Here is a 25,366-nt window from a genome sequence, read left to right as displayed (position 1 = left end):
TTGGCAAGCTTGGAGACAGAAAGGGCACTCCAATGAATGAGGTGGCAGTGCTTCCAAACTTCACTGTCTCACTGCGTCCACCAGAATTCGGTTCTGGGCAGGGAGCTCCTTGATCAAACTTCCCACCTCTCCACCAACTAAGTGGCCAGTTAAGGACCATATAATGATCTCAGCCTGCTGCTGTTGGAATTAATCTAGCTCCAAGCAAGTTTCTCATGATGAGAAATGCCAGACAGGTGTGGCTATTTTGACACTTTGTATGTGTGTGTGTGTGTGTGTATGCGTGAGTGAGTGTGTGTATGTGTGTACATGTCGGGGGGGTGGGTGGGGGTCCCCCTCATTCAAAGGTGCTCATAGCCTGACTGAAGGTTGGCCATCATGCATGTCTGCTGAGAGCCACCCCATTTTCACCTTCATTTCTCACACCACCTTCCCTCACCCTTCTGTGAACCCCGAAACGCACACATCCCTCCACTAATTACTTGCCTTAGTACTGCATCCTGCATAATCCTGGAACTCCAAGAGTGCTCTTCCATGAGCAACAATGTCTTTCTAGACGGTGGTGCTGATGACAAGAACTGCCCATGTCTCACCAGTCAGAAGCGTGACTAGGCGGGACTTCAAACCCTGGGATCTGCATTCCAGAGGTCATCCCACTGGTGGGTTCATCACTGCCTGTTTATTGTGTGGTTTGGAAGGTTTTCCTTGGAAGAGACTGCACAGGCCTCTTATCAGGTGCCCAGACAACTGACAGGATCCCAGCCTCATCAAGATTCTATTTTAGAATTCTATGGACCAACTAACTTGAGCCAAGTGCCAAAAGGAAGCAGAGTTGAGGAATCATTATAATGCAACTGAAATCAAAAAGAAAAAAAATCCCAATTCAAGGGATAATAGAATTCTGCTTAGCAGACAATTTGAAAGAGTCATGCGAGTAACCTAACTGAATGAAAATAAATAGGAAAATGAAGGAAGAACAAGGAACACCATTTAACATAATATGTTGGTGGTAATGCTGTGAAACAGTACAGTCATTAGTGATATATTTGTACCAGCAATCAACTATGCACTTTCTCTCTGACTATATTTCCAGAAGAGATTACTGACGCTCCCCTGTAATTGGGAAGCAGCAGCAGCAGTAACATGGAGAATGTCAACAATATCCAGTTCAGGAGCTTCATTGGTGGGCATCATGTTGTAGGTTATTTCAATATTCAGACAAGTAAGTGTGTGAAGTGAATCAGATTCTAGAAAGTGGTGAAGAATCATGTTAAGATAATTTAAATAATGTGCCATACCCTGAAATAAGAGGCAACAGTCTGTGTCTTCATGTTAGTCGTTTCCCTGGGATTAAGTGCAGAATCTCCGTTGTCAACCTAATGAAAGGAACATATCATATGTACATTACTCAAGTGTAGATTTATGATTATCTTTTATGTATGGAAATGTTTGCAACTCATTTGCATAATTATGAACAGTTTATCTTTAAAAAGTTTAATTGGGCATGACTCAACGAGATGCATATTGCTGCAACAGCTTGAACTCCAAATGAATTGCATCACACCTCTACCTGCAGAAGCAAATTCTGGTGAAGAACATTCTTCCATTGGTTTATACCTAACACAAAACACAAACTGAGAAGTTCATTTATAACAATGAGCATTGCTGAAAACAAAATGACTAAAAAAAAACTTTTGATGAAGCTTTTCACCTTGTCCGTATCATGAAAATTTGCAAGCATACAAATTTGATTGGTAGAGACTTTGCCATGGATAATGCTGATTGGCAGTTAATAACCAGGCTGAATTTACATTGTAAGGGAGGAAGTTGACTGCCTTGGTCAGATTATTGCCCTGAGACATGAACCAATAAATGGGTGTCACAAATTTTGTTGTATTTCAACAGATGCCATGCATGTATCTGTTCTTTCTGTTTGCAAAGAACACAGCTCTGTCCGTCAATATCTGTAGCTTCGAATACATTCAAATACTCCATTGTGCAAACCCAACTGACAATCCTAAATTCATTGTCTATATAATTCCTTGAATATTTAGGTTTATCTGCAAATGTTCTCCAATTGTGGAATAACATCTAATGTTGGACATGGTTAATGATCTTTGCAAGCACAGGCTGGTGATTCCCCATCGCGACACCTCTACGAATCAGAATCCACTTGTCAATCAGTCAGTATCCTCCTCTTTCACATTATGAATAGTGGTGTACATGAAGAACAGTTTTGACATAATGTGTCTTTTTTCTGGCTTTGTATCACCAATTAACCTACTTGGAATATGAGCATTATGAGCAAGATCAGCATTTATTGCCAATCCCTCATTGCCTTTGGGCAGAGGTCAGTGAAACACTACAAATTGTGTGGGTTGCTAGACCATTAGTGTTGGCAATAAAACAGAAACTGCTGGAGAAACCCAGCAGGTATGGTAGCATTTGTGGAGAGAGAAACTGATTGAGTTTTGATTCCAATGTGACTTTTCTTCTGAAATGAAGAAGTCTTGAAAATGAAGCAATTCCTCTTGGTACCATCATGATCAAGTCTACTTGCTCCTCCTCCCCCTTTGCCAATCAATACAATCCAACAGTTTCAAACCCCTTCAATTCTGAAAAAGAGTCATATTGGACTTGAAATATTAACCCTGTTTCTCTCTTCACAGATCCCGCAAACCTACTAAGTTTCTCCAGCATTTTATGTTTATGTGTCAGATCTCTAACATCTATAGTATTTTATTATATCATTACAGATTGCAGTTAAAAAATCCATTAGGTTTTGTTGGTCTAGAGTCATAAACAGCTCAGACCAGGTGAAAATGATAGATTTCCTCCACAAAGGCCTCAAATGAACGAAGAATCTAATACGTCATTTCCAAAGGTCATGGGATTTGCCCTTGAAAATGCAATGCTGAGCTGCCTTCTTGAAACATTGTAGTCCTTCTGATGTAGGTGCTGATTTTCACCCAGCTACAGAGACAGTTTTGCAAAATGTTCCAGGTTAGAATGGTTAGGGGCTTGGAGACGAACTTGCAGGTTGCCTTCCTATTTGTATGCTACCCTAGTCCTTCCAGTTGGTAATGGTCATACATTCTAAGGAGGCTTAATGAGTCACTGCAGTGCATCATGTGGATGGTCCACACTGTTGTCACTGCATCAGTGATGAAGGGGTGATGGCTTCATGTTCATGAATAGTGAAACCAGCATGATATTAATTGAACTTAAATTCCTTCAGCTACTCTGGTGGGATTTGAAATCACATTTACATTACATTATTCCAGCCCTCAGGATGAATATTCCAGCAGCATTACCTTTCTACTACAATTACCCTGTTACTTGCTTTATTAGAACTGCAATATAAAAGTGTGTTTTTATTTTACTTCACCAGACAAATTACAATATCAGAAACAGAACAGGTCTGTGTCTTTTTGATAGTTATATCGTGGCTTTGTAGCTGGCAATTGTTGTGACTTTTATCTTAAAGTTTTTTCAGACTCTGTGGTTAAACAGAGATCTAGTAATCTAGTTTCCACTAACATATTGGAGGTGGGTGGTTCTTTCCAAAGGTAGAACAGCAGTGACTGAGTTAACAGTCCCATGCCAGGCAAAACTTTCTCAGGATAGTTGGCATAATCAAGCATATACATAGGTCTGTGGTTATGTTGATAAGGAATAAACATGCTGATAGTTTTATTGTTCAAATATTACATGCACATCATACTAATTTCTTAATGTTTCCCAGTCTACACTAGTGATAGCACTTGTGACAATGAACAGACGATGTAAATTATTATGGGGAGTTAATAGACGTAATTATAACACGGATTTTCTTACATAAGGTACAAAGTCTTGCAAGGCAAGATAAAGCTGCAGCAAATCTCCTGATACATGGTTGAATTATTTTGACAGGTGCTCATTGATATTTCTTGGAGAAGTTGTGAAAGTTCTTTGGACTTGATAATACTGCTAAATAGCATAACATTACTGTATATGTAGGTGCTGAAAGGGTACTTAACTATCTATGGAAGATGCAAATTTATATCTTTCATGATGGAAAAACAATTATTCATCACTGAACAAAACCAAGTGGAGAGTTAAGACTGCAGATAATCTTCCTTTATTAGGGGTAACTGTCTAATAAAATATTTCTTCCTGTTGGTTAAATCTTGACAATTATTTATGAGATTATAAGGAAACGGGAGCATAAAAGTTAGTCCTTTAAAGTTCCTCATTTTTCATGCATCAAAATTGTCTGTGATTATCTCGTGAAAAAAGGGATGTCAGTTGTATTATGTAAATAAATTTGTAATGTCACACTAAAATCCCAGCAATTTGTTCATGATCACTCAGGGTCTGTCACTAAATTCTTAATCCATCCCTTTCGCATGTCGCAGATTGATTTATATCCTGACCAGCGTCTTTGTTTTCAAGATCCAGATTTTGTAACCATCCAAATGTGGCATTGAATAGATTTCTTACTCATAATAATAAGATGCTTGATCATCTATCACCCATTGGTCCTCTCCTGGTTCTTCTTGTGCCAGAATATTGATTTGAAGATCCTTGTCTTCCTTCTTTAAATCCCCCAACAGCCTTGGTCCTCTGTACCTCTACAAATTCTTCCACCATATCTTTCTTCATAGATCCCTGTACTTCCATCACTTATTATTCATTGTCCTTCTACGCTATCCTGTGAACACTTGTATGCTTATTCATTGTGCTTCCACTTGTCCACCACTGGAAATTCTCTCTCTCAGAACTCTGTCTTGTGATGCACCTCCCTGTTTCCAACTGCTTCTTTTAGACTTTCTGTTGACTATTTTTTAGTCCCTCCTGACCCTTTTCCCCTATATTTGTCCTGCTTGATGTTCTCTTGAAGAAAGTAACATGGCTGAGACATTCAACCTGTAATAAGTACCAAAAAATGTAAGTTGATGTATAAACTAATTGTAGAAGAAACATCAGACATGAATATTGCAAGCCATTATGTTTTTCTTTTACTTACGTGCATTTATCTGCTGAATGAGACAACATGTGCAGGTGCACATGAATCTACTAGTAAGAAATGAGTGAGTCAAGTCTGGAAGTTGCATGATAATGGAATTGATCATTATGCTAGTATTAGATAGCTAATTTATTTTGTAAGCAGGTCCTCTGGGATATCCTGCTAAGCCAAGATAGTAGCTGCACCTCCAAGCAACAGGTTCCTGCTCCTTCATTGCCCCCACATTTTGCTCCTGCTCAGTGATGTTCACTTCTATTCCTAGTAAGATCCATTTTACTTGAACCCATATCGAAATCTCCTTGAGTGGATGTACCTCTGCAGTTGCTTGTGGCAGGCGGAACGAGTTCCGAAGGTTGTTGTGAGTTGCTGACTTCTTGAGTGGCATTTGGAGCTGTTGTTTTTCTTGGAGACATGTCTAGAGAAGTAGAAGAGGAAGATAAAGAAATGTTAGCTTATTTCACGCAATCCACCCCTTCAAGTGTGGCACTGTACTGCGTGGTTTGCCATTGTGCTTGACAGTGATCAAGTGAGCAGCAAGTGAAGGAGATAATAAATGAAGCACATGTCTAGCCTTCAGACGGGAGAGGCTTCCAGTTTCACCTTGCTCCAATCACTCCATGTTGCTAGCCAATGAGGTCCAGTAGGTCCTCCTCTTTTTAGAATATTCTCTCCAGTAATATATGCTTTGTGGCCTGTAGCCAGGAAAGTATTGTCAGTTTGAAGCATGCCACAAAAGCAGCCATTTTGCTTCCACTGTGTCCAAAGCTTTTTGGTGGAAGAACCTTTTAAGATATGAACATGAGAACAGCATGAATAGCAATCTTAGGTTTGTGTCTTACAGTTCATGTAGTCATGCATTGAAAGAGCTGTTTTGATTTCTGATGCCTTGCATTGGTTAGCCACCCAGATGCCAGAGGTTTTGAGAAATAGTTCGTAATAATTTCAGTTGTGTCATCTATTGATGGGCTGACTTACTTTCAGTGTAGAGAAGCAGGTTAGAAAAGGACCACTGACAGAGAATCAGCATCACCTAGAGGTGCAGGAAAGAGGATGCTGCAAAAAGTGGTCAGAATCAACTGAAGGAGCAGGCAAGGGAAGGACCCCAAGACAGGCGGTCAGCATGTGCCAAAGGAATGGGTGATGTGAGGACCTTGAGACAGGCAATCATAATCCCACCTAAAGGTGGTGAACAAAAAACCCCACGACAGACAGACAGAAACAGAGATTGGAGCTGATTAGAATTGGTTCTTGTTCTACCAGAGGGTCAGGAGCTAGCTGTCGGATAAGACTTTGGTAAGCAATTAAGATATTTTTGATCTAAAATTTTAACATAGTACACAAATTAATGTCAAAGTTAATAAAATAAAGTAAGGACAACATAGGTAAATGAATAATTTAACAAAACAATTAAACATCATTAAAGATGGCAGGACACATGATGTGTCAAGGCTACAGCATGTGGAAGTTCCGGGATACCTTTGTGATCCAGTAAGTGTTTGAAGTTTGAGCAGCTTCAGGTTAGAGTTTATGAACTGGACGTTGAACCACAGATACTGTAATGCATCATGGAAGAGAAAGTTTGCTGGATTCTTTGGAAAAGGTGACAGTTAGGCACCCATGATAGAGATGTCTAATTTGTTCAATGGTCAGGGACGGGAGGGTGTAACAGTAAGTGAGGCAGGTTTGGAAACCCAGAGGGCATAAGTTGAACATGGCTCTGAGCTGAGACCTCAGCTTTTTAGAAATTACCTCAATTACAAAGATGAGGAGAATGAAGGCAAGGTAGTTAAATTCAGAAATGACACCAAGATAGATAGGAAAATATGTTGTGATAAGGACAAAATAAGTTTGCAAATGGATAATGATCACAGCTTTTACAGAGATAGATGTTCAGAATGAGTTGGTGTTACTTATATTATACAGTGTTGGGGGAACCCAGGTAAAATAGAGAAATTATTATACAGGTAGAAGAAAATGTAAGACTAGGAGAGGTGTAGGATTAGATTGGAAAGCAACCAATTAAAATTAAGGATGCTCAAGAGATCAGAATTAGATAAACAGTTACATCAGAGGAAGAGATTTTAAAGGTGGAAGGGGCAAAGCAAAGGATGGATTTTGAAATAAGGATGAAAATTTTAAATTGAGGTTCTGTTTGACCAGGATCCAATGATGGTTAGTGGTTACATTGATGACAGGTGAATGGACCTCAGCACTAGTTAGGGAACAGGCAGCAATTGATCTTACATTTATGGTTTTTGTGAGCAACAATCAAGAATGTGTTGGAACAGAGATAGCAAAGGCAGGCACTGGGGTATCAGCAGCAGATGGCTGAGGCAAGTTTGAAGCGAGGTAATGCTACAAAGATGGATATAGACAGTCTTGGTGATGATATGAATATGTGGTTGGAAGCTCACCTGAGGACTTTACCTTGGTGATAAAGTCTGATTTTGTCTCAGACAGATCCCAGCAGTAGGAGGGAGATAGCCTGGGACAGAAGGAGCAATGAGAAAGTGAGTAATGGCGATGAACAAGGCTGGGAATGAATCTGCCAGGCAAAACATGAGGCAGCACAAGCCTGCAGGATGAATCAGGGCAGGGGAGTAGCTGATTTGCTATGGACAGTGAGCAGTGGGTGTCTAAAAAGTGGAGAAAGAGCAGAAGCGAGGGGCAGCAAAATGGGAGGATGGAGAATCGAGTGACTCCAAAGGGGATGGGAGTAATGGAAACTAGCAAGTGACTGCAAGGGAGTGGTGGAGAATTGCATGGCTCCAATAAGAGTGATTGAGGGAGGCTGCCAAGTGAAGCCTGTCTAGAGAGGAATACCTTTAAAAACAAAATTAAGAAGATCTGGAGTCACAAGTAATGAAATCCTTGCAAACTAAATGTACTTTATATAAAGGATATGTCAGTTATTGAGAAAAAAAGTCTTGTTTCTCGCTTATGGCAGTTGCCTTATGCCAATTTAAATAGAAAAATAATTTAATATGAGACAAACCATTTCATAGAATCCCTATAGTGTGGAAACAGGTCATTCAGCCCAACAAGTTCACACTGACCCTCTGAACAGTAATTCACCCAGACCCATTCCCCTACCCTATATTTACCCCTGACTAATGAACCTAACCTACACACCCTTGAACACTATGGGCAATTTACCATATCCAATTCACCTGATTGCGAGAGGAAGCCAGGGCATCCAGAAGGAACCCTCGCAGACACAGGGAGAATGTGCAAACTCCACACAGCCAGTCACCTGAGGTTGGAATCGAACCCAGGTTACTGGTGCTGTGAGGCAGCAGTGCTAACCACTGAGCCACCATGCTGCCCCTCTGAGTTTATACCTCTGAGAAGCAAGATCTCTACTTGCCAAAGTAAGAAGTCATGGATAACAAAGGAAATAAGACAACTTAAAGGTAAATGGTAAAACAAAATATTCAAAAATGTAAAAAGTGACTGGCAATGGGAAAGATGCTAAAAACAGCAATTATTGAAAAATCAGATACAAAGGATGACGAAAGGAAGCATAGAAACTAATTTCCAATGGATTGTCAGAGAAACACAAAAACTGGGAAAAAGAATGTGGTCAGGAATAATGCACATTCCTTGAAAACAAGAAACAGTGATACTGTCAATGAAAATTAGGAAATTACTATAGTATTTACGGTTAATAAAGTGGTCAACGTGAAGGTCCTCTCAAGGAAAATAATCAGAGATAAGGACTGACAAAAATGATCAAAAGCAAAATAACAATAATGAGGAAAATAAAGAGACTTAAGAATGACAAAACCCCAAGATCAGATGGTTCCATCCCAGTTTTTAAAAGCAAGTAAATGAAAATATTGCAAGTGCCTGGATTATAATCTTCTAAACTTCTCCCAATTTGTGATACATATCTTTAGATTAGAAAATTGTGCATGTCATGCTACTATTCAAGAAAGATTAAGAAGGTAAACCAGGGAATTATGGATTATTGAGCTGACTATCTATTGCTAGGTTACTACTGTTGATAATTTTGAATGCAGAGTTTTAAGATGATTATGTTTTGCAATGTCTCAAATGAAGAAGGTCATGTGATCTGCTTCAAATTCTGCCCAACAATAAACCAAGTGTCTTGGTTACTATGGAGACTGAGAGCCAAGATTGAGACGTACTGGAAGCAAGGTGCAAAATGTTTATGTCTGAAACAAAGGCAGGAACAGCTGATCTAACAGTAGAGTCCCATTCCTTAGTCTCTGGTTTTAAGACAGAGAGAGAAATTTCAGCAAAACAAAATGCTGCAGCGTACAGGTGAGTGACCATGGCTATTGCACGGCAGAACGTAAAAGAGAGGTTGGTCTATGATCAAAGAAATATACGAATGACAATTTAAAGATTCTGTAAGGTTTTCCCTGGTGAAACCAGGATGAGAAAATGACAGAATAAGCTTTACTGTTAATAGTTTGTTTGGAAATTCTCTGAAAACTAAGGAAAGAGCCTTTCGCTGGTTGCTTGGTGATTGCCTTTGATTGTAAGTAGTGTAGCTGGAAGCATAAAATTAATGAAGTTACGTTGACAGATAAGATGGCTAAAACTGTGGGAATTGGATTTCAATGTACTGTCATTCATTTACTTTGAATCTGGAAAGCACTGAACGGGTACTTTCTAAATGGAGGAAAGCTAAAACAACAGGGGGCCAAAAATTGACAGTGGTTCAAGTATATAATTAATTAAAATGTCATGAACAGTAAGTAGTTACAAAGGTTGATGGAATACTGGCCCTGATACTTACACTAGTAGAAAAAAAGGGAGTAAAAGTTAACCATCAGCTATATAAAGCCTTAATTAGAGCACACGGTGTATAATAAGCAGTTCTGAACACCACATCTTTTAGAATGATATATTGGACTTGGAGGGAGCTTAGATTTTCCAGAAATATGCCTGACATAAAAAGTTAAATTATGAGGTCAGGTTACATATGCTAGAGTTTTACTTTGAAGGTCAAAACTTTCAAGATACAAAGTGAACATCTCAGGTGGTTGGAGAGAAACTATTTGCACTAGGTGGGCAGTGTTGGACTAAGTCCCACATTGTAAAAATGTGAGGTTGAATTTTCAGGATTGACATTCGGAAACTTCTCCACACAAGAGGTGATAAACATTTGGAATTTTCTTCTTCAAATGGCAAAATCCTTGATCAATAATACATTTTAAATTTGAGATGGATAGTTTTTTTTATTATCCAAAGATATTAAGGAATATAGTGAAAAAGCAATTACGTGGAGTTTGGTTGTAGATCTCACTGAATAGTTGCGCAGGCTAAAGATTTAAATGGTCTATTGCTTTTCCTACATCGCTATGATTTGATATTGGATCAGTAAAACAAGACAGTTAGAGCATATAATTGGTAATCAAGTTAAATTAGTAATCAATGCATTGATTTAGTGCCAAAGAAGTGATTTAGATACAAATGCAATTATTACTCAAATGTTATTGGCAGTCAAGCAATTATAATATACTAAAGAGTACTCCACATACTTTCTGCCACCTTTTTCCATTTACAAGAACTTGCAAGAAGCTTACAAGGATGTACATTGTTCAGAGCAGATGTTAGGAAGCACAAAGGTTGGTTGATGTTTCAAACTCTTCTACAAATGACAGTGGATGCTGGATATTAAGGGATATGAGCCAAAGGCAGGTGTCTGGAGTTGGGCCATGGATGATCCATGATCTCAATGAATCATGGAACAGGGCCCAATCTTCTTGCTATAACCTATGTTCATTGTAAGATTCTATGGTGGTAAGTGCTGAAGAAAACTTGTCATGTAGTATCTAAATCCTTCCACAGTCAAGAAGTGACAGTGGTATCACTGGTAAGAGAGAGAAATAGGAATATAAACATAAGGACAGAATTAATGACTTTAAGATGGTAACAAATTATTTCTATGTACCTTGATCATGTTACTAATATCCTACACAATCTGTGACCTAACTGATCTATTAGAAGAACTTTTTAAGGAGTTTAGACTTCCACTTTATAGTGTTGTTGATAACAGCAAATACCATTAACCATTTTTATGGTTTGACTGAGCCCCTTTAATTTCCAGAATATATTAGGAGAGCAGTTTAATAGGCAGCTAAGCTCATATCATGCATTTTATATCATTAGCCAAAGTCAGAATTATCTTCCTGATGTCATCCTATGCTAACCCATTATTTCCACGTTGCATCTTATTTGAGGTGGGTCTATGTTATTTCTTATGGAATTTATGGACAGTGAAATCAAGAATTAAAAGTCTCATTTTCTGTTCAGGTCCAATTTTTGATTTCTTCCTTGGCATAGATATTTACATCTGATAAAACCATCAGGATTTTCAACCCAATTCTTGAGGAGGCAAATTTTTTAATAACAGATTTTTTGGACTCTCTTTCAGAAATAATTTGATTTTCATTTCTTATGGTGTTTACAGAAGAAGAAAGAAAATCCCCTCACTTCAACTCTGGCTCTTCTGCCCAGTAACTTCAATCTGTCTCTGCATACTATCTGCTTTTCATCCACAAAAACTTTCTTATGAATTATTTCATCAGAGAGTTTTATGTTTTGAACGCGTTTATTAAATCTCCTGTCCACCTTTCCCAATTAAAGGGGAAGAATCTCAGCTTCTTGAAGCTCTCCAAGTAACCGAAGTTGTACATCCCTGATACCATTCTCATGGATGCCGTTTGTGCACTCTCCAAGGCCTTCTCATGGTGCCCAAAATTAGGAATTCATTCCAACGGAATTTAACTTCCCATTTCCAATTATTTAGCCTAATTTCTTTGTGTACCGTCTCCCTTTATTTGTAAACCTAATAACCTCATACACTTTTTACAGTCTCGGCAAATTGTTTTACCATTATTAAAGATTAATGCACCCTGGCTCTGTTCCTGACCTGTCCCTCACCTCTAATACTGTCCCCTCAACTACTATGGAAAAGCCTTGTTTCATTGTTAAGCTAAAATTGTGCTGATGAAGGGAAGAAGCACAAGCCATACTAAGATGTATCCAGTTGAAAATAGAAATTAGAAATAATAAATGACTGAGAAAGATTGAGAGAGGAGTTGTTTACCTCACAAAGGCAATAATAGCTGTGAAATACAGAGTCATCCACCTACAAGAAAAGAAAATAGGAAACGATGAAGACAGGCATGAGAAATCTTTATGTCAATCTTTTCTACAGCCAAGATCTCAGCAATATCCTTGCTGAAAGTATGCAAACAGCTAAAAATGGTGAGAGATCAGGAAAACCCCGTGGATATTTACGCTCGGGGCACCTACTAAACAGAAAACTACAGGGCTTCCAGTTTCTAAACTCATTCACTGTTTCTTTCTAACAGGAATAATTTCCTCATTCCAAATCTCCCAAGCTACCCTCAAACATTTAACTCTCACTCACTAATAAATGCTTCCTGCAATTATGCCTCCTGCTGACAGTATTTTGTCTTGTAATTAGCTTATGAAACCACAGATCTGCAACTGGATAATAGTTGGTGGTGCTGTTTAATACATGGCCGTGTGATCACTGCCTGCACAGTGACCCTGAGTTGAAGCGTATAGCAATACACTTCTGTTTATGCTTCATTTCTTGTAGCACAAGGTATAAACAACAAAAATAGACTTATATAAGAGGTGGCGCATACAATTAGTGGCCCCTCAATAGTTTTAAGGGGGAGCACCACTATTCTCACGGCATGGGAGGGTTGGAGATAGAAAAACTTTAGAGTTCTCTCCACCTCTAACAAAATTAGAATTATTATCCTTTCTGTGCTCACCTTATCTACTGTGTCACCTACCCACTATGACCCCCTGTTTATGTAATGCATAGCTGAAGAGATCAAGGCAATGGTGAAGACAGAGGAAGAGCAACAGCCCAAGACCTAGGGACACTGATTTCACTGGAACTGCTTTCAAAGATGTCTTTGGTGCAAAGATGCAACAATACCACCACCAGGAAGGTGTTTCCTTCTCTAGTGTCTTTGATTATAGAAAAAGCATCCCAGGATGTGTCCCAGAACCTTGGGGAAATTGCCACATTTATTGAACGCAAATAAAACTATGACAGATGGAATATTGTGAGCAGTTTTGGGCCCTTAATCTAAGGAAAGACATGTTGGCTTTGGAAGGGGTCCAGAGGAGGTTTGCAAGAATGATCTGGGAGTGAAGGAGCAGTTATGTTCTCTGAGTCTCTATTCGATGGGGTTTAGAAGTGTAAGGGGGCATCTGATCGAAACTTACAGAATACTGAGATGCCTGGATAGAGTGGACGTGGAGAAGATGTTTCCATTAGTAGGAGAGACTAGTCGCCGAAGGCAGAGTCTCAGGTGAAGGGGCAACCTTTTAGAACTGAGATGAAGAGGAATTTCTTCAGCCAGAGGGTGATAAACCTGTGCAATCTAATGCCACAGAAGGCTAATAGGATAACTAATTGAATGTATTTAAGACAGAGATATAAAGGCTCTTGATTAGTAAGAAGATCAAGGGTTACAGGGAAAGGCAGGCGGATGCGGTTGAGAAACATATCAGCCATGATCGAATGGCACAGCAGACTCAGAGGACGGAATAGCCATATTCTACTCCTATATCTTATAGTTTTAAGGTTCGGTAGAAGCTGGGACAATTGAGATTTACAGGACTGTGCTAAACAGATTCTTATGAAAGCAACCTACTGCGACATAGCAAATCTGAAGACTGAAAATACTGGAAAATCCTGGATCAGGCAGCACTTGTGGAGAGCGAAGCAAAATTGCTGGGCATGATCTGCTGCTGATAAATGTGAGCTCAAGACCTGCTTTTTTTCGAATGAGTGGGCTGGATAGAGTAGATGGTGAAAAGTTGTTCCGGCTCACAGAAAGAACAAGAATGAGAGAGCACTGATACGAAGTGATGTGCATAACTAACAATAGTGTAGTGAGAAAGCGAGGGTTTAGGATATGGAATGCACTGCCTGGTTCAATTGAGGTATTCAAGAGAGATTGGATGATTATTTGGATAGAAATAAGTGTGTAAGGTTATCTGGAAAAAGCAGGAGATGGTAACCTGGAAATGTTGTGTTTGAAGAGCTGGTGTAGGCAAGATGAACCAGATGGAGATTCTGATCTGATTCCCCTTGTACCATTTGGTCCCTTAGGTTTATTTCTCTCTTAACAGATGCTGCCAGACCTGCTCTGCATTTCCAACATTTTCTGTAACTGAATTCTTTATTAGTTGAGAATATTAAGGGGTATGGAAATCACTTTATATATTCTGTCAAATTCACCAAATAAATTCTGCAGTAAATCTTAAATATAATTTAATTAGGAGAATGATTTTATTGAATATTTTCAATGCAAGAAAATCTAATTGGAATGGTGTTATGACGTACTTTGTCATTTGGATACCCTTTAAATTGTATAGTTCAGTTGAAGAACATTTCAGTTAAGTGATTATGCCCTAAAAGTGCAGAGATGAATTCCTCATGCCACAGGATAAACTCAGAGGAAAGAAGGATCTTGAGAAACATGATTGACAAAGAACCTTGATAAAGTAGTATGCATGACACTAATTATATAGAAAAGAAAAATACATCCAGCAATCTCCACCCAGAAGTGCAAAGTGGATGATTCATCTCAGCCTCCTCCAGTGGTTCCCAGCACTACAGATACCAGTCTTCAGCCAAGTCGACTCATCCCACGTGATATCAGAAAATGGCTGGAGACACTGGGTACTGCAAAGGCTATGGGCCCTGACAACATTCTGGCAAAAGTACTGAAGATTTGTGCTTCAGAATTTGCCACTGCCCCAGCCTAGCTATTCCAGTACAGTTACAACTCTGGCAACTACCAACAATGTCTTGTGCACAAAAAGCTGGACAAATCCAACCCAACCAATTACTACTCCATCAGTCTACTCTTGATCATCAGGAACATGATGGAATGTGTTACCTGCTGTCTAGCTCAGCAATTGATCAGCAATAACCTGCTCAGTGATGCCCAGTTTGGGTTAATTTAAAAAGGATCTTTGGGATCCTATGGTTATCTTTCCCTAGTCCAAAATATATTTACGATATAAAAGGGGCCATTTTAATTAGGCTATGAGTTAAAGAAAGAGTGAGTTAATTATCTCTGAAATGGGAAAGATAATAAAATATGATAAAGATATACATAAGCACAGATTTGAAATGAAAGATGATTGCCAAAAAGATTTAAGTTAAAAAAGCATATTTGAATCAGCCTTTGGCTTGTCCGTGATAAACTGATTATGAAAATCTGTGGCTGTTAAGTTGGACAATTTCAATTGGTGTTTGATTGGAGAGTCTTAGTTCTGCAGTTAGCTGAAAGGAATTTGTTCACATTTACTTTTTTCATGGCTGAGCTGACAGATTTTCAGTAATCAGAAAGACTTTGAAAGGAATCTTCCAAGGCCCTAAATGATATTGGCTATGATGAACAATTTTGGAGAATGGGAGGCCTTTCTCAATGGCAAGACCAATATATCACATTATCCAACCAAGTTCCAGAGATTGAGCCAAGATTCCCGCAAGTGAACTTCCAGAGGCCTGTTAACAGGAATTATCGCTCAGTTCCGAATTGATTAATCTTGCCTCATTAATATGCAGTCTTGCATTCTGCCACCCACTGGATTGAAACTACAGGCTCAAACTTCCTGACATGATAGTCCGAGTGGGTACTTGGTCTGTGCAGCTCATTGCCTGCTTCTCCAGACCTCCATCTTGGACACAGAGCACCAACACCTCAGGTCACGGTCCATGGGCAGCAGCTGCAAACACATAATGTCTGCAGCTTCTGGCATCCGACATGGCAGCCTCTCGGCATCATCATGGTACATCCCTGATCCACTTACTGCACTCTACTTTAATGATGCACTTTGGTGTACACTGAAACTTTTCATTCTAATGCTGCAGTAGGCACAGGCACCTGGCTAATGAACTCAACCATGCTACATTTCAGGATCCTCACTTGCTCTCTTAGCACCCGCTCATTTTGTGCTTACCTGGATGCATACAGCATCTCGACCTTGCCTTAGATTTTAGAGCTTCATCCCCTCAACTTTACTTTAAAGGCTCACAGCATTAAGAATTAAGGGCTACGGGGAGAATGCGGGTAAGTGGAGTTGAAATGCCCATCAGCCATGATTGAATGGCGGAGTGGACTCGATGGGCCGAATGGCCTTACTTCCGCTCCTATGTCTTATGGTCTTCTGTCTTTGCTTTCAATTTAGCATAGACAAAGCCAGGCAAGCAGGTCAGCAGCCATTAGTCAAAAGGGTGGGCATGTTGCTGTATGGCACTGGGTGACATTAATCTCACACCTGCACCATCTGCCAGTTGTGTATGTGCCAGACACACTCCGTATGCTGCAAGTAGATACGCCTTGGAGTCCTCAGTCAAGTCAACGGAGACAGTTTTCAGTCAGGAAATCCTGGCACAGTTAGTCAAGAGCAGCACCATTTTTGGTCCAGAGGCTTGGCATAGTCAGTCAGCCACTTAGGGCATCATGTTCAGTATCCTTTCTTTGTAGAGCCTGAGGAGCCAAATATGGGGCCTGCATCACCTGTCTTAGCTGGCTGTTTTCTCTTGGAAACAGAGAAAGGGAGGGTTTGAGTGACATGAAAGTGGGTGGCACACCTGTTAATGAGGGGGAAAGGTGGTGAGCTGTGACTGAATAGGCAGCACAGAGGCCATACAGAGTTAATAGTGTGAGGTGTTGGGTGAGAACAAGTGACAGATGATTTTGCAGGCAATAGTTAGAAGTCGGTGCATTGCCTTCGATACTGCGTATGAGGTAGTAGAGAGAAGATGTTGGCTCTTACCCTGGTGGAGCAGCGAAGGTCCAATATCTTCCTATGGTATTGCTGCTTGTTTCTCCAGATGCTTTAGACCGCACTGATCCGCATGACAAACTTGGACTAAGTGGGCAGGGTCCGATGCTTCGGAATCCTCTGGCAGTCCTGGGGGAAGAGGGTAGCTACCTATCCACCAGGATCACCAGATCCTCAACCTCAAAGCAGCGTACCGACTTCCTGTTATCTGCCATGATGGGGGCAAATGTCATGAACTGGGCAGTGCACCTCCACATTGGCTATGCTTGATCAAGCACAGAACAACCTTTTAACGATGGCATTGGTGCCAGGGATCCAGTGATATCCTAGTGATGGTGGGTACATCCAGCTTGTTGAAGAATCAGGCTAGTCTCAGACAAGAAAGTGTGTAGTAGGTAATGAATGAGGTGAGTTTGGGATATTTGCTTGACAAAATTTGCCAGGCCTTGCGGAGAGAAACCCTCCATGACACTTGATGAAAATGACACAGTCACAATATTGCTTGGCATAGCATAACAGATTTCCAGCAGCTTACCTTATAATAGCCTGACTTAAGCCTGACTTTTAACGGCCTTTATAAGATGCAGCTTTACAGATGCTGCAATTCTGTCAGCTCTATAGACAGACCTCATGCTATCTGCCAACATCTCCTGTAGGCTGATTAATACTGGGCAAAAAAACAAAATAATTGAGTTCCTTCAAGGAATAAGACACAAAACTGAGCCATCATTGATTTTTTTTCTAACTAAAGGCTCTGCAGATTAGGCTTGACCACCTTTAAGAAATATTGATCTACCAAGATGCAAACAATTAATGTTTAAGGTCTCCATTAACATAAAATACATTTCAAGGCACTGGGGCCAAGAAATTCTTTTTTAAACAATTTTGTTTAAATTACCATGATTGAAGATTTAAATGCAGTGTGTACTGGCCTTAAAACATCATAATCACAACCCAGTAATGGCCCTCAGTAATGCCTAAAACTTAAAAGGCTGTTTCATTACATCTCATCCACAGTGATTGTTGAATAAGTCAGCAATATGTAACTAATTTTACTTATTCTGAATGTCTTATTAAGAATGACACTCCACAGATGTAATTGTAATGATAATATTGGTCATGATATAGGCTGCAATGATGCCATTAAATTTAAAGTATGACCTCTGACAAAGATTAATATAGTTCCTGAACTAAAACAAATTCATCAAAATCCTGTCATACCATTTGTGAGATGAAATACAGGAGGAATTATGTCCTATTTAGTTATGCAAATACGGTGTTAATAAGCAATACCAATGCTAAGCTGAAGCAGTCTAAACTGCTTTGTTGTAGCAACATTTTTATGTAAAAAGATTAATTTGCCACTTTTGGCTTAAAAATCATCTTTGTATGAAATTATTGTGAGTTACAGAGAGGTCATGACTTACCGATCAATTTGAGGTTTGAAATGGTACAAAAGCCCCTTGCAACTTTCTCTCAGAGCCCTTGGAGATTTGTTCATGTGATATTTTCCCTAAATGGCCACTCCTGGTACCTTCTGATTTTTATCACCTCTACCATTATGTGGTGCTGGCTCAGTGTTGTTTGAGGTAGTTCACTGCCAACAGTTTTTCTTTATCTTTGCTTTGTCTCAGGCCTAACTAGGCTTAGCTGTGGAGAATACATAACCTCAAACAAAAGAGGCAACTGTTCTTAAATAACAAGAAGGTTTACTACATTGTAGCAATAAATCTAACTACATTTGGTCAGGCATAATTACTAGGACTTTGAGGAACTGGTACAGATACATCTGCTCTGTCTGAAAGGTAGACCAGAGCTCTGTGTCTCTACCTACTGTGACATCAGTAGAATATTGGTGGTACCAATATAAAATGAACATTAACCTCTTCAGAACTAATATTTTATGGCTTAATTCTCAGCCTCCAGGTTTGGTCTGTATGTCTGTGTATTGATTCTGTCGGCATTCCCCAGTTTGTTCCCTTCCTGCCGATTTAGCTAACTTCATAATTTCCATCACCACCACCTCTGGCCTCAGTCTGCCAAACCTGGTCCATTACAGTTAATTCATTATTGCGCAGAAATTAGATGATATGGAACACATTGTAGTCAAAAGCACAGCTCAGAATTACAGAGAATACTCAAAGCCTCTGGTGTACCTTTGAGTGGTTGGTAGCATGCTGAGGAGTTCGAACTCGAGGGACAGTTGCACCTTTTCCTCTGGAATGAGACAGATTTCCTAGGACAAAATAAAAGATGAATGTGAAAATAATAGATGACACAGTCAACGCTCCAATGAGAAACTGCATACAGTATTGGGTTCCCACTTCCATTCAGTCTACTAACCTGACCCTGAGCTTTGGCACACCTACCATTGATTCTCCCCATCATACCCTCATTCTGACCTTTTTGGTCTTAGCTCCTGCACTGTACCTAATGAAGTGTAACTTCAGTTGGCTGTCTAGCAGACACCTGAAGTGTTATTGGAGGAATTGTTTATACTGCTGAGTTTATGGCAGGTCGAGGGGGAAAAAAAATCAAAGCATTAGTTTTATTTCAACATCAGAGAAGAGGTTTCAGTTTCTGTTCAGGGGAACTTGTCACTTCAGCATAAGTGGTGTATAGTCTATGGAGCTTCCAAACCAGAGAGCTTGAATAAAAGTCATGTTGTTAGAATTGTGCAAGTTTAGACAACTTTGTAAAAGGTTCATGCCAGCAGACATAGAAATAAATCATATCAAAAATGTTCTTGTGTCTTAAGGAAAGAAACAAAAAGCAGAAATTTCTGGACAAACCCAGTGAGTTCTGCAGAAGGAGCACTACACTCAGATGTTAACTTTGCTTTCTTTTCACACATTCTGCCACACCTGCTGAGCTTTTCCAGCCTTTTCCTTTTTTATTTCAGATCTTCAGCATCTGCAGCTATTTATTTTATTATGTTATCCAAGGGGAAGAAATTTGGAAGAGTTATTTCAGTAAAGATTTAAAATGCTGGGATAGAAATGATATGTCTTTGCAATTGAGTATCTATAAAAGGATAGCATTGGGAATAAGTCGAAATTTAGGTTGTTTTATGTTTATGTTAAGATTCTTCTGTCTTCTGTACAAATATTTGTTTATTTTTCTTATGTGTAACAAACCTATTTTCTGTTATTCAAGAATATGTGCAGTCTTGAGTAAATGTTTCTTTGACTAACTATTACATTAACTAACTGCAAAAATTAAATATATGGTATATTAAGGCGGATTTCATTCTGCGATCTGACTTGTCCAGTATTATGATAAGGTGGGCTCATAACACATTCATAATATAGCAGAAATCTGTTGATGAATTCATTTACCTTTTCATCCTGTCCACCTTTGTGTACAACAAAAATAACTAAAAGCTACATCTGATAGGGTGGAGGATGGAGCGGTGTTGGAAATCTCATACCAGACAGTGTGGGGAACATTATAGGGGAGGATGGCCATACATGCTTTACGAGGTACCTCCAATCTGTCTTGGATGTTAAGACAGCAAGCCTCCCCAACTCCAACCTTCCCAACCCAATCCTTGGCAACTAAAGCTGCCTGGTTTCCTTTATCACACTGGCCTGCCCTGCAGCAGCTAAATTAGAGATATGGATGATGCGAGGCCTTTAAGTAACCATTAATTGATCTGTTAAGTGACTCATTAGATATAAGACCGGGCAGACCAACTTGACACCTCCACAAGCTCTTTAAAATTTCAGACAGGTCAGGAGCTGGTGAGTCGATGGGGGAAAGGCCACCAGGATTTTACATGCTGATTCAAATTAGTTGGTAGAGGAGCTTAAAATCTAACTTAACAGTTTTATTCCACCATTATTTAAGAATGCTTGGTTGGATTTTGATCTGATGTTGTCGTTAGTTCAGGTCTTTTGAATACTGATCCAATAACATAACCATAAAATGAGCTATACTGTCTTAATTCCCATTTCTCTAGCAATTGGATATGCTAACTATCTGTCCATCTTGCTGATCTATCTATATCCTCCTGCTGGCTTTTTCAATCTGCATCACAATGTGATGCTGTCAGCAAAATTTGAAATTGTTACTCCAATTCTAAAGAGCAGACCAATGATGAGTTGTACATATTGTTAAGAAGCTGGCATAACACAGGTCCCTGATGATTACCACTTACAACATTCTTTCATTCAGATACATTTCCCATTGTTTGTTATGGTATAACAGCCTCTTTCTGCTGTGGCCATACTACCTTTCATCCTGTGTTCCAATATATTTGCCATAAATTTATTATATAATGCATTTTTAAATGTTTGTGAAAATCCATACAAATGCCATTTGTTTACTTTGCTTGTTGATCTCCTGTTAGTTCTTCTAACAGGTTAGAAGGTTAGCCAATCAAGAGGCTTATTTTAGAAGGATCCTTTAGGACTTTCCTCAATTGTGTTCATTTCCCTAGTGCTTGTTAATTTCGTCACTTGCTATTGAACCTGGGATCTTAGGAGGTAGCAGTAAAATTCAAACTTGGTGCAAAATGGGGAAGTGGATTGGCTGCCTGTTCTCCTGGCCAGTATTTGTTCCTCATATTCATTCTCATACTACTATCACTGGGAATTTACTGTATGGTAATTGGCTGTAACTTCTTTTAGTCATTAAAGGGATGTGGGTGCTGTTGGCTAGTGCAGAATTTATTGTGCATTCCAAATTGTCCTGGAGAAGGGAGTGGTGAGCTGCCTTCTTGAACGACTGCAGTCCTTGTGGTGTAAGTATATCCTAAGTGCTGTTATGAAGGGAGTTCAGTAATAGTGAAGGAATGTATGATATTTTCGAAGTCATGATGATGTGTGGTTTGGAAGGGAATTTCCAGGTGCTAGTGTTTCCATACTACTCTTGTCCCTCTCAGTGGTAGGGTTTGAGAGTGTGGAAGTTGCTAAGTAAGGATTCCTATTGAGTTGTGGCAATGCATCTTTTTATGGTACACACAGCTGCCAATGCACAACAGTAAAGAAAGGTGAATTTTGAAGGCGGAAGATGAGGTGCCAATCAAGCAGGCTGCTCTGTCCTGATAAAGTCAAGTCTTCAAGTGGTTTTGGAGCTTCAAATATATAGGAAAGTGGAGGCCATTCCATCACACTCCTGATTTGTGCCTTGTAGATGGTGCACAGGCTTTGAGAAGTCTGGAGGTGAGTTATTCACCACAGAATTTCTTGCCTATTGCAGCCAGATTATTATACGGTTGGTCCTGTTCAGTGTCTGGTCAATGATAGCACATAGAATGTTAACAATTACAATTTAGTTATAATAATGCTATTGAATGTCAAGAGATGCTGGACATTGAAGGACAGCTGTATGATGAAGATGTTGCCTTTTTCACACCAACCCAAATTGAGTGTCAATGTGCAGGTTATTAATGCAGCAAATCCATTATTGATGTCACTTTCCGTCATTCCTGATGATCATGAGTAGACTGATTGGTCAATAATTGTTCTGGTTTGGATTTGCCCTGCCTTTCCTCTATAGGATATGTCTGCAATTTTCTACATTGTTGTGTATAAATCAGTTTTCTAAATCTACTGGAACAGCTTTGCTTGGGGTACAGTTAGTTCTGGAGCACACATCTTCAGTAATATTGTTGAACGTTGTCAGGGCCCAAATTCTTTGCAGTATCCTGTGCTTTCAACCATTTCTTGATGACATGTGGAGTGAACTGAATTGGCTGGTAGATGCCATTCGTGAAGCTGGGGACCTCAGGAGGAGGTGAGGATAAAATTGTGCAATCTCACTTTAGCTGAAGATTGCTACTAATACTTCAGACTTGTATTTTACACAAAATCGTTGGGCTCCCCCATTATTGAGAATGGGGATATTTATTAAGCCCCTTCCTGTAGTGAAATGGTCAATTATCCACCATTAATGATGACTTGAGTGCCATGACCAGAGTTTAGATCTGATCAATTAGTTGTGGATTGCTTACACATACTGCTTATACTCCTTCACATGCGAATAGTCCTGTGTTATAGCTGACACATCCTTTTTAGATATACCTGGTGCTGGCCCTGGCAGGCCCTCCTGTACTCTTCATTGAACCAGCTTGGTCCCTTGGCTTGATGGTAATGATTGAGTGAGGGATATGCCAGGCTGTGAGGTTACAGATTGTGTTTGAATACAGTTTAGCTGCTACTAATGCTCCGCAGCACTTTAGGGATTTTGAGATTGAGTTGTTAGGTTTCCTATGTTACAACATTTGAAAGTGCTTGGAATATTCTGAGGTAGTGAAAGGTGCGACATAAATCTAAGTATTTATATTTTATCCAGCCCGAATGGAAAATTATAAAGCAGGCTGCTGATCCGCTCCTAGCCAACTTGTGAACAGTGTGCTTCAACCTGAAATAAGGTCAGGTGATAAAAAGGAATGGAAACACATTAAAATGTTGATGCAGTGATGCATGAAGTATGAAAAAAGCAAGTGTGGAAATGATAAAGAAGAAGTCTTATAATTGTCCAGACATGATCACAGTTTTAATCCACCAGTATTATAAAGAAACTGAGTATCAAATTTTTGGCACACTTTGATTAGCTGTACTCAGGTTTACTGACGTAGCTGTGATTGGTTTTTAGATGAACTGAGTTTTATTGTAATTTCAGCAGTAAGCTAACTCTCAGAAATGTATGTTGTTGTTAAAGTGCCCTGTATCATTCAGGATCATGATTGGGCTGCCAAAGCTGAAGCCAAGGTAACTTGTCCAGTTGGAGATTTAAACTACTTGAATGAAGAAAATTGGATCCTGCCAAATCTATAATAATTCATGGCCCTAATTTTAATCGGGTCAAATCTGAGAGGATGAAAGTGCTGCAGCAAAAAGGCCTGTGCCATAGTAACTCTGGAGCTTGACACTGTTATCTACTACCTAGTATTGAATGTACTGAACGAGAGAAAGAGAACATATTTAAAGTTGATTTTCTTCGATGAGGTTAAATAGGACATAGATACCACTCAGAATAACAGGTAAAAAATAAAATTAAATTGAATTCAGAAAGACATGGAGGGGTGGAATTTTCATTTCAGCCTATGAATTAGGAGCAGGAGTAGGCAATTCAGCTTCTCAAGCCTGTTCTACCAGTCACAATGATCCATAACACCCAAAAGTCTTTGAGGTCCTTGCCTAACAAGAATCTATCTCCACTTAAAAATATTCAAATATCCCACCCCCCCATTGCCATCTGTGGCAAAGAATGCCAAAACTATACACCTGGCTTACTGTTAAGATCTTTTTATCTTCAGTGCTTCAGATTTGTGACTCTCCTGGCAAAGTAATACAACGGGTGTCTTGTCACCACAAAATCTTGCTAGTGGTGAGAAAGTTATAGATGGCTTGTCCTGACGAAGGGTTACGCCCGAAATATTGACTCTCTTGCTTCTCAGATGCTGCGTGACCTGCTGTGCTTTTTCCAGCACCACATTTTATTGACTCTGGCTTCTCTGCAGTCCTCACTATCTCCTGGCCTGTCTGGAGCCCAACCCAGCCTCTTAATTAACCAATTAAGAGCTCCTTTCCACTTTTGCTGGTACTTCATTAGTACTCAGTGAGATAAACTGTGTGTAATGTTTAGAACTCAAATATCATTTATGGAATTTGACAATAGACAATAGACAATAGGTGTAGGAGTTGGCCATTCGGCCCTTCGAGCCACCATTCATTATGATCATGGCTGACCATCCACAATCAGTATCCTGTTCCTGCCTTATCCCCTTGATTCCACTATCTTTAAGAGCTTGAAAGTATCCAGAGACTTGGCCTCCACTGCCTTCTGGGGCAGAGCATTCCATACACCCACCACTCTCTGGGTGAAGACGTTTCTCCTCAACTCTGTTCTAAATGGCCTACCCCTTATTTTTAAAACTGTGTCCTCTGGTTCTGGACTCACCCAGCGGCGGAAACATGCTTCCTGCCTCCAGAGGGTCCAATCCTTTATTAATCTTATACGTCTCAATCAGATCCCCTCTCATCCTTCTAAACTTCAGTGTATACAAGCCTAGTCACTCCAATCTTTCAATATGTGATAGTCCTGCCATTCCGGAACTTATGCTGCATTGTCAGGAATAAAAGAATGACTAGGGTAGGAATAGGTCCAGTCAAGGATAGTAGTGGGAAGTTGCGTGTGGAGGCTGAAGAGATTGGGGAGACACTGAATGAATACTTTTCGTCAGTATTCACTCAGGAACAGGACATTGTTGTCAATGTGAATACTGAGTCACAATTAAGTAGAATGGATGGCTTTGAGGTATGTAGAGAAGAGGTGTTGGAAATTCTGGAAAGGGTGAAAATAGATAAGTCCCCTGGGCCTGATGGCATTTATCCTAGGATTCTCTGGGAAGCAAGGGAGGAGATTGCAGAGCCATTGGCCTTGATTTTTATGTCCTCATTGTCTACAGGAATAGTGTCAGAAGACTGGAGGATAGCAAATGTCAGGAATAAAAGAATGACTAGGGTAGGAATAGGTCCAGTCAAGGATAGTAGTGGGAAGTTACGTGTGGAGGCTGAA

General features: G+C 39.7%; 1 protein-coding gene across 1 annotated transcript in view; it reads right to left on the bottom strand.

Annotated features, from left to right (window-relative positions):
- LOC122550047 (myosin-IIIa-like) overlaps nt 1-25,366 on the bottom strand; it is a 200,125-nt gene that overhangs the window by 126,052 nt on the left and 48,707 nt on the right. The window contains exons 9-12 of the mRNA XM_043690480.1: nt 18,997-19,076; nt 12,093-12,134; nt 5,322-5,423; nt 1,299-1,376 (exon numbers count right to left, since the gene is read on the bottom strand). Coding sequence (XP_043546415.1) covers nt 1,299-1,376; nt 5,322-5,423; nt 12,093-12,134; nt 18,997-19,076 — 302 coding nt within the window. The remainder of the gene's footprint in view (nt 1-1,298; nt 1,377-5,321; nt 5,424-12,092; nt 12,135-18,996; nt 19,077-25,366) is intronic.

This window comes from Chiloscyllium plagiosum, chromosome 5 (genome assembly GCF_004010195.1).
Source record: "Chiloscyllium plagiosum isolate BGI_BamShark_2017 chromosome 5, ASM401019v2, whole genome shotgun sequence".
Classification (NCBI taxonomy): Eukaryota; Metazoa; Chordata; class Chondrichthyes; order Orectolobiformes; family Hemiscylliidae; genus Chiloscyllium; species Chiloscyllium plagiosum.
The sequence above is the reverse complement of the archived record's forward strand: the minus strand, read 5'-3'. Positions and strand labels throughout refer to the sequence as shown.